The sequence below is a fragment of the Macadamia integrifolia genome, chromosome 9 (genome assembly GCF_013358625.1).
Source record: "Macadamia integrifolia cultivar HAES 741 chromosome 9, SCU_Mint_v3, whole genome shotgun sequence".
NCBI classification, from domain to species: Eukaryota; Viridiplantae; Streptophyta; class Magnoliopsida; order Proteales; family Proteaceae; genus Macadamia; species Macadamia integrifolia.
Window position 1 is genome coordinate 4,924,984 of NC_056565.1, and position 17,203 is coordinate 4,942,186.

Here is a 17,203-nt window from a genome sequence, read left to right on the forward strand (position 1 = left end):
AAAACCCCTTGTCTATCAATTATCATTTAGGAGATTGATTGCTAAGGATCATTAACGATATTTAGTTTCAATCACCTAAATGATAAATCATCTAATAGAGTTTCAAGTAGTGAAATTAACGATACTAGAAGTTCAATAGATGATCGATTGTTCACGATCATTCGACATGGATACATGTCCATTGATAGCTCATGATTTTTTGTTCATTCTTTTATTGGAGAAGACCAATAACCTAGTGAATGAGCATTTATATTTTGTCTTCTGAATAGCAGCTGCATAAAAAAAATTGAATTTGAAATTGGATACTGGAACCAAATAAGAACCAAATACAAAACCTGAATAGGAACCAGAATCGAATAGGTCGGGTACGAGTACCAATTTTCAGAACCTAAACAAGACTTGGTCTGGTTCTGGATCACACAACACTCCTTGGAACCAAAATCGAAACCGGACTGAATACTTGGTTCTGGACCGATTGACACCCTTAGGTATAGTTAAATCTGTGCTCAATCCCCCCTCTCAGTCTCTTTTTCTCTGATTCAATTATTTTAGTAATAGGAAATGAGTATTAAAGAGAGAGAGAGAGAGAGAGAGAGAGAGAGAGAGAGAGAGAGCTAAATATAATATTTTTATCTTTAAAATTTTAAATTTTAACTTTTATATCATTTGTATGCTATGTCCATATGATAATTGATAGATAAAATGAACAAGTATTACAAATATTAAAAAAAACATCCGAATTTGTGTTTGCTTTTTATTTCTGTAAATGAATAATTCTTGAATTTGAACTCGAATTTTATTACCTCTGTTTTTTTTATAGGTATTTTGACCGAATCATTGAATTAATGAAACTAATTCATCCGAATAATTCCCGAATCCAAATTTAATAACTATGAGAGAAGTGCAAAAATTGTGACCTTACTTTGCTCTTCTTGTGTTACATAATTCCATTTTTAATGATAAATTGTATCATTTCACATGAGTACTCAAATAGTGTGCAATCAAACTCTTGAGAATGACATAACTATAAATCATTATCAAATTATTTTGAAAACCCTTTTCATCTCACTTGTAAAACTTTGGCCCTCTTTATTTGAAGGATAGAAAAGGGTGTGAGAAACTTGTGAGAATGATACCACATGTTGTGACATAAATTTTATTGGAGTGGAATTCTAAAAGAAATAGAGAAATGAAAGTATATAAAGTGAAATTCTATGGAAAATAAAGGAAATAGGAGGAAAGAGATGGACGGAAAACAAATTTTCCATGAAGTACACATTAGCACACAACAATTATTACATTTAATGACCTTGTCTGGTAAGTTACTCACCTCTCTTATCCAAACACTCATATTTGTGATAGTTTGTGAAAAACAAGTACAAGTTTCCAATCCCTTCTTACCTTTTTTTTAACTTTTCTCCATTAAATATATAGGGCCTTTGGGAACAAGACAGAAAGCAATAGCCAATCAAAAGAAGATTGCAACTTATCAATTAACCACTTAGTTTACAACATGCTTTTTTTTTTTATTCAACAAGAAGATGCATTTGTACATTCATGATTCAATTACACAGCAAACATAAAAAGGATAAAGAGAGAATTTCCGCATTTCTTTTAATTATATTTCCTAATAAATAATGAGAAAAAACCTTATTGTAACCAATATTGTAAACTTACATTTTGCCTTCTAGTAAACATTTTATTTTTCAATAAAGGTTAAATCCTATCATCTCACATAAAAACGGCATTAAATAACACTCAACTCTTTCAAAACACTTTTTCCATCCCTACATTAAATACTGTATTAAATAACTATTAAAAATAAAACAAGCGCAATTAAAAGAAAGTTAAAACATCTTAATGCGCCACATTGGCGACAATAAGGTGTTCTATAAATGCTACTCAAAACTATAGTATATAAGTTCCTCTAAAAGGGCTCTCAAACTCTTGAGAAATATTCCCATTAAACGCTCTCATGCCCTCAATCTCACTCTCACTCTCACTCTCACTCTCACTCTCACTCCTGCTCTACACTTTGGACGCTAGAGCCAATATGAAAAACCAAGGGCCAGGTCCTGACCCAGGCCAACTCCGGGGCTCTCCCTAAACTCAAGAAATCAGGGCTTATCCACCAAGAAATCAAGAAAAGGGCAGTAGTGGTGACAATTATTGTTTCATAGACCAGGAAGTGCTTGAGATGGCAAGATGAATAACGTCCACTGTGAACCCTGGGACTAAATTTAATCTCCAGGTTGGCCAATCGAGAAAAGTATTAATTATAATTACATACGACCTTGTCCCCATACAACATGCAGGGGCTGGATGGATGGTCAAAAGATGCAAAGTTGTTATGGTTATGTTACAATCAAATAACAGATAGAAAAGTACCTAGAACAGTGAATGATGAGGAAAGTACAAGAACATTCCTTACAGCATTCTAAGAAGCAAGTCTGCCACCGATCAAATGCCGAAGTCAGCAAATCTGAGTTCTCTGAACGATGGATCCCTTGGTAAGCCTCTGCAATTTCATGCGTCAATGTCTGAATAGAGATGGCATGGTTGTGAAACAGCTTCATAATTTGACCTTGGCTGTAAAGGTACAACCATAAATGAACTGATTTTGTTCCAGAAATACCAGCAAATCACTATATACATACTCACAGAAAGGGTGGGTGGAGAGGTGAACGAAAAAGGAGGGGGTGGAATGAAATAAAAAGCCATCAAGAATAGGGGCAGAAGGGCACACATTACTTCGCTGCGATGAATTGCAATGTTTCTCTCTTAGCTTCAAAAATGACATGCAAAAGCACCCAATGTAGGGATGGAAACATCTTATGGTTTTCCAATTCAACAAGCTACAATCCCATAAATACCCTTTCTTTTCCTACCATCCATGTCCTCTCTTTGGTTCTGGTCTAGAAAAACTGTCAAGGTTACTAACCCTACCAACCCTCATGTTGACACTGTTTACACATTATACAATGCTGGTGGGGATTTCAAAAAACTGCAGGTTCTTCCTAACCTGTGGAAGAACTAGCTTCCTCGGTTTCATCCTCACTGAAACTGGTTGGGGTCTCCACAGCAGACCTAGAAGATTTGAAGCTTCAATGTCAGAATCAAAGAAAAAGAAAATTTAAGTAATATATCTTGGGATATGAGATCTAAGGATTAAACACAGAAAGAAATCTGAGGCCATAGTCAACTAGAAGCAGGATAAGTTATAACTGGTTCTGAAAGATTTTTTTTACCAATGACATACCATTTCCTTTTTCCAGTATCTAAAACTTTACAAATAGAGAGGAGCAATCACTGCATATAACAAATTAGTTTTACAAGAACATATCAGATTACTCAAACTTGTAAAGGTTCTCATTTTTCAGATTGTAATTGGGGCATCACGGTCGAAGTATGAGTTCAGTGCAAGGTTAGGCATCCACAATAATATTTAATTACATACAAGAATTTAAATTTGATTGCACCATACCCTATTGGAAGTATTTCAGAATTGGTAGGTGAAATAGCAAAATGTATGTTGGAAGCACCTTGAGTGTTCATTTTGAAGGAGATTGTTTTCTGTACTATGGTCTATCATCTTTCACATCCCTCATCTATGTGGGTCTTTTTTCATTTTAATAAATTTCTTTAACCACCAATCTAAAACGAACTCTCAGAATAGGAAGTATATGGTAGTTTAGTTTAGTTTAGTTTTGTCCCACTAATCCATTGGAAAGAATATAGACAAAACATAAGCACAAGTACATAGAATGTACGATCAACTTATAACTCTATTAAGTTCCCTGCTTGTGACACTAACCCTTTTATCTGGTTTGCCCATGGCAGCAATGCCCGAGGAGATGGTGTTTCCGATACATTGTCTCGTGGCAAAAATTCATCATGTCTGATTGTCCTAGCAATCTTCACATATACAGGAAAAACAGGTGTCAGAAGAAAAACCAAATAAATAAATAACTGAAATAGGTTCTAAAAGGAGACAACCAGTGCACAGGGCTCCCTCCACTGCGGGGTCTGGGGAGGGTCATAATTTATGCAGCCTAATCCTTGCCTCACGGAGAGGCTGTTTCCTGACTTGAACTTATGATCACTTGGTCAATATGGAGCAACCTTACCGTTGCACCAGGGTCCACCCTCAATTAGGTTCTGAACCCCAGAACACATATCATAAGCAAATTTAGTTTTTTGGCTGCATGATTAATTGAACCTGATTGCCATACTCCTTACTCGTCCTCCTTTCTCCATAGACCCTTTCATCCTGCATGGAAACAGAACAGAAATGACCCACTATGAAACCAAACATTCTTGTCATGAAACGTCTGTAACTGAATAAAAGCGAAGTGTAATGTAATACCCGGAATTTTGGCATCTTAGACTTTCCTCTGTCTATATTATCAAGAGATTCATTGCCTACAAGTTCCAAATTGGAAGGCTTAGACTCAAAGTATTCCCTCCTCTGAAACAAATGAGGGCTAGCACTATCATAGTTATCCAACCGAGGATATGATGATTCACTTGTGATGACTTTTTCTCTGTAAAGGTGAAGATGTTGATCTGTGGCAAAATTTGATCTCATTCCCTCCATGACATGCTTAGACCTAATCCCATGGTCCCTCCTGCAGCTAAAACCAGAGGTTTCCCCAATGGAATCTTCATCAAAATCCAAGGCAGAATTCCAGGCAGGGGCATGATTACTGCAATTGGTGACAGAAGACTTCGGTTTCAGTGGCCTGGGATCAGACTCCCACACGTTTCTTCTAAGTTGGGCTCCTTGATATGGACCTTGATTATGCAACTTGGAATTGTATCTGTCACATCTCTGGAGGATTAGAGAAACTGAAAAGTCAGTTGATATAATACATGCCATCTGAGAACAAAAAAAATGTTGTAGAAAATAAGACACCAGTAGTGCAATGATTAGATATACAATTAAACAGAAATTAACCCATAAATGGTTTTGACAAGACAACTTATTAGATATGATGCAAGCCAGCAGTTAACAAGAATATATAAGTTGCTTCATAACGTCCAGATGTCATCAGTCCAAGCAAGCCCCCAAAAATTCAGCTTTGAAAAAGAACCAACTATAATTTGTGGCACCACATTATCATCCAGAAGAGAATTAATTTTAAAAAGTTTTAAAATTAATGCATCTAAATGTTTTCTCAAATTCCATCTGAGCCATGGCAATACAACTCAAACAAAGATTTGAACAGAATATCCAATCGAGCAAACATGAAAAATAAGCCATGCAGAAAAGTAGGGTGACAGAGGGCCGGTAAGGGAAGGGAAGAAATCCCTGATAAAAATCAAAGTTGTAGGGGAGAGGGAGAAATCGCACCAAGAAAGAGAGGGGGTGGAAGGAGAATCGCACACACGGCTCACAAACACTCAACTCAATTCATCTTTCATTCTCTCTATCTTTCTCAATCAATTACAAGCATATAAATAGGAAAATAAAAAACTCTAACATAGAAACAAATCCTAAAATGAAACTAGGAAACCAACTCTATTAAACCAACGTATCCTACTTTCTAAAATGAAGTGAAGTGAATCAAATAAAAATAAAATATATTATATTCCTAAATCCTACTAGATTACAAAACCTCAAATATGGATTTGGTTCATCTATGTCTGGATACCTAGATGGGTTTGAATCGATCCATGGGTGTGCATCAACATCAACTCCCTAGGTGTTGAAAAAAACTTGTCCACGAGTTCTGTAGAAGGGTAACAATAAAAGCTCACGAGTGGTGGTGAATTGCTCTGTGCCTACAACACGAATAAAATCCAAGATATGATGAAGTTGTGGAGGTGTATTCAAGTCGGGAAAATCATGGGGGAGAACAAACTCATGATGGGGAATAGCTGGCTCTATACCGATGTCCATCATTACTTCTTGATCCACGATCTTCTCATTTTCCGGTGCCTCTACTATTCCACAACTAGATGGTCTTCCTCTTGTGTTGACTCATTCAATTCTTCCCGTGGTTGCATTGTTGGTACCACCTTCTTTGAGTCAACCGATCCATGAAGAACAAATTTTTGAAGCATGTGGAAAGGCCGGATGGTGCACAAATTTTTATCACAATCAAGGATGCCATGTTGTTCTTCTAACCAACCTCAGCTTGACTTAATAATATGCTGAAAAGAATCAAACACTTCACAAAAAGCACCGTCAAAATATTGAGAAACAGAGAACTCAATGAATACATCATCCTCTGAGTCGACGATGATCTGATTTGTCTTTGACAGCATATTCACCACAGATCTTGAGACGAAATTGCCAGTTAGTCATTCGTCAATCAAAAAAGTAGCAAGTTTTCCATTGGGCAATCGAACTTTGAACTTGAACACAAAAGATTCCGTGGCCAAAGTTGGTGTAGAATTACTATGGGCCTCACAAAAGAAGACACAAATCCACTACGCAAGTGGGTGGTAGAACTATAAATATGGAGGTGCACTTTTTCTTTTTTCCTTTTAAAGGATGGCAGAATTTGGAGTGGATTGGAAAGCACAATGGTTATGTAAGGAGGGGAGGGGCAAATTTGGAAGCCAAAGAAAAAAATAGGACCAAGGTGAATAAGATGCAATAGGTAAGGGTAACCAAGGAAAAGAAAATTGGTTGATGATGTAATCAAGTAAAAGGGAGTTGGGGCTAATGTACCGACAAAAGGAATTTCTCCACTTAGAGACGAGAGACCAGCAAGGGCCTTCTGCTCTGTCGAAGGAAACCGAAGCCAGGAACTGTGGTGCAAGAGGTTCGATGAAGCTGCCGCGTGGAAAAACTGACCAAGGAACTTCGATGATCAGTGTGGGGTTGCGACTTCGATGGAGGTGGCGCCTCGCAGCTGGAACTTCAAAACCAGCTATGTCTTTGTTTCTCTCTCTCTCTCTCTCTTCTCGTCTTCTCTTTTTCTAATTCTCTTTCTTTTCTTTTGCCTCTGCCTCTCTTTTCTCTCTATTTCTCTCGCTTCTCCTTTTTTTTTTTCTCTCTTTTTTTTTGCTGACGGAACCCTGAGAAGGGGTTCGATCGAAAGAAGTCGGGATAAAGAGGAGGGCGATGAGAAAGGGATGGTCGACTCTTCTCTGGACAGAATAAATTCTCTTTTTTTTTTTTCTAATTCTCTTTCTTTTCTTTTGTCTTCTTGGGGAGGGAAGAAGAGAGGTGGAAGGTGAAAGAATGGACATCCTTTGGCTCTAATACGAAGTTGACGGAGGGGCTGGTAGGGGAAAGGAAGAAACCCCTGAGAAAACTCAGAGTTGCATGGGAGAGGGACAAATTGCACTAAGAAAAGGGGGGGGGGGGGGGGAAGGAGAATCACACACACTCTCACAAACACTCAACTCAATTCAACTTTCATTCTCTCTATCTTTCTCAATCAATTACAAGCATATAAATAGGTAAATAAAAGACTCTAACGTGGAAACAAATCCTAAAAGGAAACTAGGAAATCAACTCTATTATAACCAACCTATCTTACTTTCTAAAATAAAGTGAAGTGAATGAAATAAAAATAAAATATATTATATTCCTAAATCCTACTAGATTCCAAACACTCAAATATGGATCCGGTTCATCTCTGTTTAGATACCCAGATGGGTTTGAATTGGTCCATGGGTGTGCATCTGCATCAAGGGCATCCGGGTTTGTTTGATAATGCTGACTCCTAGGCTCATCTAGAACTTTGATGACAGAGACAAATCCTAGCTGTAAGGTTCTTGAGTAGAAAATGTCAACCCCAAGTTCTGCTGATCACTAAAAATCACTACATTAATGCATTTCCATAAGTTCACATGGGTAACTAATGACAAAGAAATTGTTCCATAACATGAAAAGGTTTTTGGTCATGCAAAGATCTCATAATGTCATTCGAAGCTGGGTTAAGAAATCTTCAATCCACAAGCAAACATATTTTTCGACTTAGGGCCATCTACAAGGATCTAACATTCCAATTGCGACAAGGCTGAATTATGAGAAGACATCCATTAGTTCTTTGGAAATGCATAGCAAAAATTTGAGATTTGATAAGAGGGCGGGCCTCAATGCAACAGTAAGGTTGCTCCATTGCAACTTTGAGTAGGGAAACAGCCTCTTCGCAAAGCGGGAGTAATGTTGCATACATTATTGACCCTCTCCAGACCCCACAGTGGCGGGAGCCTCATGCACTGGGTACGCCCTTCTGAGAGAGAAGCAATCATATTAAGTTGAATAGGCCATCTAGAAGACGAAAATTTTAGCTTTGATAAAACACACTCCTTATTCTTTACTTCTGTGTCCTTCAGCTATACAATGCAGAGTATTATGCTTCTTCAGTTGAAGCACCCAAGAGTATTGAAAAGGGGGGACAAAAAATTCCATACTTCTGCCACCTTTACAGAAGACTCGATAAGTACATGCATTCTTCTAAGAATGGTATGGTTGAAATCTATCAAAAATGTGGAGGGAGGAGGGAGCAAAGAACAAATGTGATTGAAAATGAGGAGCATCCACTGATACAAAACAAGACTGATGTTAATGTAAAGAAAGTTGCTTCTGCCAAGTAACAAAGCATCACAATTTTAAGTATGTGATTGCTTTCATGAAGTACGATGTGTTTACTAAATCACATAAAGAAAGTCATTTCATACACATTCAACAAAAGTACAAGAAGAACCTCATAGAAGGTGCACTTACCATGTTAAGACCATGTTCTTTGATAGAGGTTCTTCGAATGCTCTGAGAATCCCGTTGAACGGGATCACTGACATTAAATGGTTCTGCAAAGAGTATAAATACAAGAAATATATGAAACCCAGAAACCTTTTACATTAGGAATTCATATTTGAGATACAAGTAAGAAAAACGTGACCTTTGGGTCAAGGAAAATGGGGAGAAAAAAATGTGCAGTTCCTAAGCTGTCTTTCATTTTTTTTTTTTTTTTTTTTCAAATGTAAGTCTATACATAGAACATGAACATCATGGTTATACAGAAATACATTGTAATTGTATTGCAAGTGAGGGTCTTTTGCTGTAATTGTAGTAAAGTTCTTGTGGATTTGCCTTACCTTGGAGGTTTGGTATTCTTTGTCAATATAAATTGTTACATATCCCCCCCCCCAACCACCCACCACCCCGAAAAATAAAATCTAATACTCGTATATGTTTAAATGATTCTAAAACTGTGACAAAGAAAAGAATCAGTTTTAAAAAATATATATGATAAATTAGAATGTAAGGGCAAAATATGTAGGTATCGCCACTGATTTGCAATTAAGGACTCCTACTGCGACTCAGAAATCAATTCAATTAATAAACTACACAGAGGACCCAACCTTTGATGGACCAAACATATAACAAAACCCAAACAGCCAAACCAACCCCCTGAACTATTTCAGCAGCCTACCATATGTTATTGTGCTCTCCAATATGGGATGACGCAACTGGATCCACCAGCAATACCATGTGGAGCCGATCGAGAATAAAGGGAGTACCCAGTGCACGAGGCTCCCGCCAATGTGGGGTCTTGGGCGGGTCAGAATGTACGCAACTTACCCTCGCTTAGCAGAGAGGCTGTTTCCCAACTCAAACCCGTGACCACTAGGTCACAATGGAGCAACCTACCATTGCGCCCGAGTAGGGACCCATCGAGAACCAACCCAAAAAAAATTTCCAGACCTGCTTTGTCAACCCCATTGCAAAGCCACAAGTTATTATCACAGATATTTCTTGCTTTTGGATCTTGTAAGCTCTAATATTTAGTTTCAATGTTATTTCAATCTATAAATACATCTTAAATTTTTAAGTATTAACTTAAACTAGACATTCCTGCTGCCCAGCTTACTGAAACAAATTGTTCTCAGCACTCTAATGAACATAGACCTGCCTCAATTTCCCTTTGTTCAGCTGGGAGTGCGACTCACTACATTCAAGAAGCAAGAAGTCCAATTACTTCCCCATGACACAACAGATACAACATAGAAACATAAAGTTCCTTTAATGGCAATTAATAACACAAAGTTACATGATGGTAACATCAAACGCAATCAAAGCAGTGATGACAGAACGGAACGAGGTAAAAAAATTCAACTTCTAATAAACGTGAAAAGTCTGGAACTCCTATGTAAGGGAGTATTACATGTGATTCCATCAAAAGAATGTTTTATTACCATGGACTGTATCACTAACTGGTATCTCAAATGCACCAGGAGGAAGAGGCTGAAATTCAATACCAAGCTGTGGACCATCTTCCTGGTACTGCCTACCCAATTGTCTCTTAACAGCCGTGATAGCAGCATGCTCAACCTCATCCTGCAAGTTCAAATATCCTGACTCCAACTTATATCCTCTGTTCTGCACACCCCTCATCCCCATCAAGATATAGTTACTATTCCATGAATGGTATCTTGATGGTTCAATATCATATGGATCCCCTCTAACAGGAAGTAACCTGTCCTGTGAAGCTGAGCTACTTCCCGAAGATGTATTGTCCCCTGTACCATAATGTCCAGTTCGCATATTTTGACCCCTAGTCTTGTAATTGATGTCTGTTGCTGGAAAATCCTGGCCATAGAGCCTTCGACTTTCCACTTCCCTTGGGTCAAAATGCCTATGGTCACCTTGCTTGGTGCTGCTGCATGAATCCTGCCTAAGTGCACTACCATGCTCCTGTATAACACCACTTGAAAGATCTTGTCTTCCATTGGCACATGCTTCCTCTCTTAATTTTTTATCCTTCAACCTTCTGTGGCAAAACCATCCAGATACCTGTTTCTCTGACAATCCTATTTCTTCTGCAAGCTGCGCCTTTATCGACTCAGTGGGATATTTATGTTCTGGAAAACATAAAAATGTTTGTGTCTAAGTTTGTCTTGATAATAAGGCCACAATTTTAACACTAACACAGTAGATAAAATTATAGATACATATAAAAGAGAAAAAGGAGGAGCATCAATACCACTATATATATTCTCTAAAGCCTCAAGCTGGGATGGCGTCTTGACCTTTCTTTTCTTATTCTTGTCTGGAAGGACTCTCTCCTCTTCAGAATGAGTATCACCGGACTCTGAAATGTTGATAATGGAAATCAAACGAGTAAAACATTGAAAAAAACAATGGTGCCAGGAAAAATAAAAAGAGTAATTTCTCTGGCCTTTCTGTTGAGTGTCAGATAGATGGTATCCAATGAAATCACAAATTTTAGGAAAAATAAAAGATGGGGGAAGAATGGTCTCCTCGGAGGACACAGACATGAAAGATCATATGAGAAATTTAGTCAATAATATGCAGAGGAAATGCATGGATATTGATTCCCTAATTTTGGAATTTCTATAGATAAATGATGACGTTATTGTGTCTCTTTGAGCTATCTTTGCAAATGCATTGATTTGACTCAAGGATGTTTGTTGGGTTCTTCGGTTGGCTTGGGCTATTTCTCATGTTCTTAATTCTTATAGAGTTGAATATACACAATCCTATGTATCCTATTCTTCCTCTATATTATATATCATGATCTTAGTACTGATAGAAGAATGAAGTAGCAAGGCATTAGAGGCATCACACAAGAAATGGATCCGAATTGCAAGAACAGTTTATCCCAACTTACTTTTCACAAGTACTCCTATTTAACTAGTCAGATCAGATCAGGAGACTGTGCAACCTATTTATTTGTTTCGATATTTACTAACTGCTCATGAATTCTTCCCATTTTAACATGTCCTTTAAGGGCTGGATTCAAATAGATTAGTGGCCTCTAGAGAAGCCCATAATTTTTTGGACTGGATCTATTGCCCATGCATTGATTTTATGATTTAAAAAAAAAAAAAAAGAATTGTTTCAAAGGCAAGTTGCCCAAACCCACCAATTTTGAATTGGCTTGGTTACAGCAGCTACCCTACCCTACCCTACCCTACCCTACCCTACCCTACCCAATTAATAATTAGGCACCTTTGGGCAAGGTACATGGGCTGAGACCCTTAGCTTAAAGCACACAAACCAACATTAATGCTAGTATCCCCTATCTTCATCAACATTATCAAGTAGTAAAGATACTCCATTCATAAGTCTTCGAAATTGACAACAACTCAGCCTATAATGATAATAATAAAAGGAAAGGGACACAACAATCACTCAAAAAAGAAGGGACACAACAATCACTCAATAAAATCCCACCTAAATGGGGTCGGCTACATGGATCCTTACCCTCCAATCAGCTCTATTCGAGGTCATACTTGAGACATTGCAAGGACAAAAAATAATGATAATAATAAAAGGAAAGGGACACAACAATCACTCAATAAAATCCCACCTAAATGGGGTCGGCTACATGGATCCTTACCCTCCAATCAGCTCTATTCGAGGTCATACTTGAGACAGGACCTAAACTTATGCATGGCTTTCCTCACTACTTCTCCTACGGTCAATTTAGGCCTGCCCCTAACTCTTTTAGTTCCTTCAATCTAAAACAGATCACTCCTCCTTACTGGCGCATCCCAAGGCCTACATTGAATATGGTCATGCCACCTCAAATGACTTTCTCAGAGCTTATTATGAATTAGGGCAACTCCCAAAGCAGCTCTAATATGGCCATTCCTTATTTTATTCTTCCTAGTTTTTTCCGCACATCTTTCAACATCCTCGTCTCTGCTACACTTAGCTTATCTATATGACGCTCCTTAACTACCTAAGTACCCAACATTCCGCCCCATACATCATAGTCGGTCAAACGACTGTCCTATAGAATTTTCCTTCAATTTTAAAGGAAATCATCGGGTCACACAACACTTCGAAGACACCTCTTCCCTTCATCCATCCCACTTTAAGTCCCCTAAATTGAATACCCAAGAAAATGTCAAATATAGAACAATCCACAGTTGTTTTCGACCAACTTGCTTATGCTGATTTTCATATGTTTGTTGAACTCTAAGTTAACGTCTTGAAAAACTTAGGCTCTGAACTATCTTTAATGTTTGTGCATCTTCTACGTATCTCAACAAATTCATAGTTTAGAGTGCCAGGATTATTAATCCCACACCAAAGTTTATGCTTATTTTTCTTTTAATTTTAGATGTTTTCGGCTCCTCTCAGACAATATTTTCCTAAGTATAAAAATGGGATATCACCTAAGCTATCTCTAAAGGATCTTGAAATGCTGCGACGCCTAGGCGTCCAAGTAGTTTGCCTGGGGCCTAGGCGACAGTCGCCTTATTGCACTGCATATCGCCTTATGTTTTGGCACTTATTTATGCCAAATATCATTTAAATAAATGCTTTTTATATTTGTTATTTCATTTACTTAAGATATTATTCATAAATAAGAAAATACCCCCTATTTGAATCCAATAAAAATAGTTTAAAAATCAAATTCCAAAAGGATAAAAAGTCAACCCCCCCAGTACAAAAAGAAAAACTGGATTTTGGTTATAGGGGCGATTTTCAACTTTTAAATGCTAGAGTTTTTCTCAATTATGAAAATTTTATAAATTCTATCATGTTAAAACATTGCTAAAAACCAAAAGTCCGGTAAAATAATTTTTTGTTTTGATATCCATAAGATTATTTTCGTTCAGGCGATTTTAACAGCATTCGCGCACTTAAAAATAAGTTTGACTGGAACATAACTTTGTCATTACAACTTAGATTTAAGTAATCTTAGACTTGTTGGAAAGCTGGTTTTATATTATAACTGATACAAAAAGTCTCATGTAAAAATAATATCATTTGACCAGTCAAACTTATTATAGAACCAGAGCATTCCTCTAAATTTTGATTTTTTATAACTTAATATGACTTAATGTTAATTTTTTATGATTTAATACGGCTAAATGTTGATTTTTAATGATTTGATGTTGCATAATTTTGATTTTTTATGATACAAGGTATATATAGCTTACTAAATAATGTTAGAAAATAAGAAAAATAAAAAATAACAATTGGTCGCCTTGCTCACCTCAAGGCGTGCGCCTTCTCGCCTAAGCGCTTGGACAACCCTCCACCGCCTTGGTTCGCCTTGTCGCCGTGACAACTATGGCTGAGAGGACCAGGATTAACAAGGAACATCAAATTTTAAATTCGAAGATCGATGGAAGAGGTTACAAACTCCATTAGGTGCAGCAAAAAAAAATGTACGGTCAGGATACAGTGTACCTCCTTGTGAGAATTCACCTTTGGTGATCCCACTAAAAAGTTTCATCATAGCAAAGCCAAAGGCCCTGCTAGACGCCTAGATCTGTTGATGGAGTCTCAAGAAATTCTATAACTCCTCCTTTTCAGATATATTCCACTGTACATTTAACTATAATTCATTTATAAATTAATTGGCTCTATTCCCAAGGCAAACAAAATACAGAATCATTAAATTATCTCATGTATGTTTCTAACTTTCAAGTACACAGTACAACCAAAAGCTTCACAGTCAACTGTCTCCATATCGGCAACACAGATTGCAACATACTCAAAGATCAGTTCTCCATGCATGTTGCATCTCCTCCAAATCATGTCAGATGTTTTAGTAATTGAGTTCATGTTCCCCCCCGCCAGCCATCCTGAAGCCCCTTGATGTAACTAACAATCTCCTTCCCAGACAGAAAAATTGCACACAAGCCCTTCATTTGAATCATAATAGTTCCCTTGTGATAGCTGAAACTTTTCATGATATGGTGGAAATGCATGGGTTTTCACTGCATAGAGCAGGAGACACGATCTAGCAACTCAGTTGTCTACCATATCCCTTCCACTTCTCATGTATTTCAGGGACTCGGGTTTTAAGGCATGTTGCCCCTCTTCTTCAGAGTCAAGTAGCATAATGCTAATCATTAGCCTACACAATCATGCATGGTACTTCAAATTTTCCAATATAATATCATAAAACTAGGTGACAATTCTAAAACCATTTACAGATGACTTGAGGAGGCTGGATGTGGGAAAGAATATCATAGTCCACATGTTCTTTAGCTGATATTTTCTGTATAGGTAAGATGGTCAGCAGTAAGCTGTTAGATGTTTTCTACCCAAAAAAAAAGTGGTTAGATGTTAGAGGTGAAGATAGGATCCGATCCACTTCCAGGGTACAACTCCGCAGATTGTACTAGAAGAAGCACAATCTAATGCTTATACCTCTGTAAGCTTCGAACCTTTTTTGGTTCATACTCTGACGATGTTCAAATGATTCTTCAAAACATAATTTCCTATATGAAATTCATGCAATTGAGCCACAATCCTGAAGAGTGTTCAGGTCTAAAAATTTAGCTATAGCAAATGCTGAGAAGTGCCATTGCTAAAAGGTACACAGGCAAAAGAAGGTTTGATAAGGTAATATATTTAGTAATATATTTATTCAGGTAATGCTCTTTCCTAAGCTCATTCTCCCTCTGACAACAATAAGCAGCATTCTAATTGAATGGAAAAAAAATAATTTTCCAACAACCAAACCCTTCTTCTCATTCAACAGATAAGAGACATCCAAATATGCAGTGATGTAGAAATTATTTTATCTAAACAGATCTCCACAAGCTCCAGTTTCATAACCACCACCCAACCATTTCACCAATTCAATCAAAGTGACAACCCATCATGCAAGTTTCCAATCAGGTGCCACTGCTAAAACAAATGCCATTCATGCCATGGAATAAATGGTTTCCGGGGACAAAGTAACAGAGATTATCCAAAATCACTTGACGCAACAACAACAGCAATCTCCCTATTTTTCTGTCTTATCGCTAATGAACCCCCTCCCCAAAACATAATATAGGTAAGATCCCATGTGCTCATCACAAAAACAAAACAAAGTTATGATTCCATGTGCTGATCATCAAAACGATTTGGAGAATACTTGAGCATAAGCACCCAGAAATCAGCTATGGTAATAAGAACCAGGAGAGGGTAAATCAAACGAAATCAAACTTGTAAGATGACTAAAGGGTATCAAAAGAAGAAATGGAAGTTCGTAACATTGAACTATCCAATTTACAGAAAATCAAACAGAAAGTGAGAAGCATAACTTAACGAATGGAATGCAAACTCCTAACTTGAGAAATTTAAAACGACAATGTCAAGAATACTAATACGAGGACAAGGAGATCACAGATTGAAAAGAACAAGATAAATACCTCCCATCTTTGAAAGTTTCTAGGGCTTCCCTCCTCCGTTCTAGGTTGAATCTACGTTGTCTCTAGCTTCAATAGATTAAACAACTAAACGTCATGCATAAGAAGATTATAGCAAAGAGAGAGACAGACTACATCAACCCTTTTTGGCGTTACAAGAATACAAGTTATTACTCTTAACTCTTCCTCTTCAGAGACAGAGAGAGAGAGAGAGAGAGAGAGAGAGAGAGAGAGAGAGAGAGAAAGAATCTTTTCTTCCTTTCATTTTTTTTTTTTTAGACCAAAATTAGAAATAACAAATAAGGAGAATGAAGGATTACAAGAAATTTTGTGTTTTCTAGGTAAGAAATAATGGCCATTTAAATGTAATTCTTCCCACTATAAAGAAAAAAAAATAAAAAAAATTAATTCTCCTATTCCTACCTTCAAAACCCTCTTCATTGTTTTTTTTTTTTTTTTTTTCTCATGGTCTCTTTTTTTTTATTATTATTTCTTGCCAAGACACAAAAGGGTATGAAAAGACCTCACTACACCCCCATGCCTTCCCGCATGATTCTCCTTTAGCCTGTGTGGTGGCACAGTGGCAACAAGCAAATAGAGTTCTTTGGCCCCTTTTTTCATTAAACTTAAGAAATCGACGATGATGCACGAGGGAATAGAGATCTAAGTATTGATATTAGATATATTCAATTAGCTGAGACCGATATTGATAATTGATACCTAGTCAATTTTATATATATATATATATATAATAAAACTAACTAATCAAGGCAGTTAGAGACTGATCCAAAATGTGTATCAATCTCCATACCAATCTAATGCCCAAGATTTAAAAATCCCTAGCCAAGAAGCTTCATGGATTATGAGTTTTGTTTATTTTAATAAAATTTTATGAATTATGGTGTGAATGGGCGACGGAGCATTTCTACGAAAAACAAAAAAAAGAGCCATGGAACTTCAACCAACCAACCAACCAATTTTTCATGCAATAGTTTTCTGTCATCATCTCCAATCTCAAACTGCGAAAGGAAAATTATCCAAGAAATCTTAACACCAAAGAAAGAATGAAGTCCTTGTCCTCTCTGACTTTGTTGCTACATTACGGCAC

The 17,203-nt window shown here is 37.1% G+C and overlaps 1 protein-coding gene across 1 annotated transcript; it reads right to left on the minus strand.

Moving 5' to 3' along the window:
• Positions 1-2,169: 2,169 nt before the first annotated feature.
• LOC122089275 (homeobox-DDT domain protein RLT1-like) lies at positions 2,170-16,354 on the minus strand. Its single transcript, XM_042658872.1, has 9 exons — positions 16,099-16,354; positions 10,950-11,057; positions 10,162-10,827; positions 8,690-8,772; positions 4,367-4,831; positions 4,220-4,270; positions 3,815-3,915; positions 3,023-3,087; positions 2,170-2,589 (listed from the first exon to the last, which is right to left on the minus strand). The coding sequence occupies exons 1-9, from the start codon at positions 16,103-16,105 to the stop codon at positions 2,573-2,575; spliced, it is 1,563 nt and encodes a 520-aa protein (XP_042514806.1). The 5' UTR covers positions 16,106-16,354; the 3' UTR covers positions 2,170-2,572.
• Between the last annotated feature and the right edge of the window lie 849 nt (positions 16,355-17,203).

Coding starts and splice junctions, on each gene's coding strand:
- LOC122089275 (XM_042658872.1), bottom strand. Junction 4,832..8,689: donor AAGAACATGGTCTTAACATG/GTAAGTGCACCT, acceptor CTAATCCTCCAG/AGATGTGACAGATACAATTC. Junction 3,088..3,814: donor TGGGCAAACCAGATAAAAGG/GTTAGTGTCACA, acceptor CAAATCTTCTAG/GTCTGCTGTGGAGACCCCAA.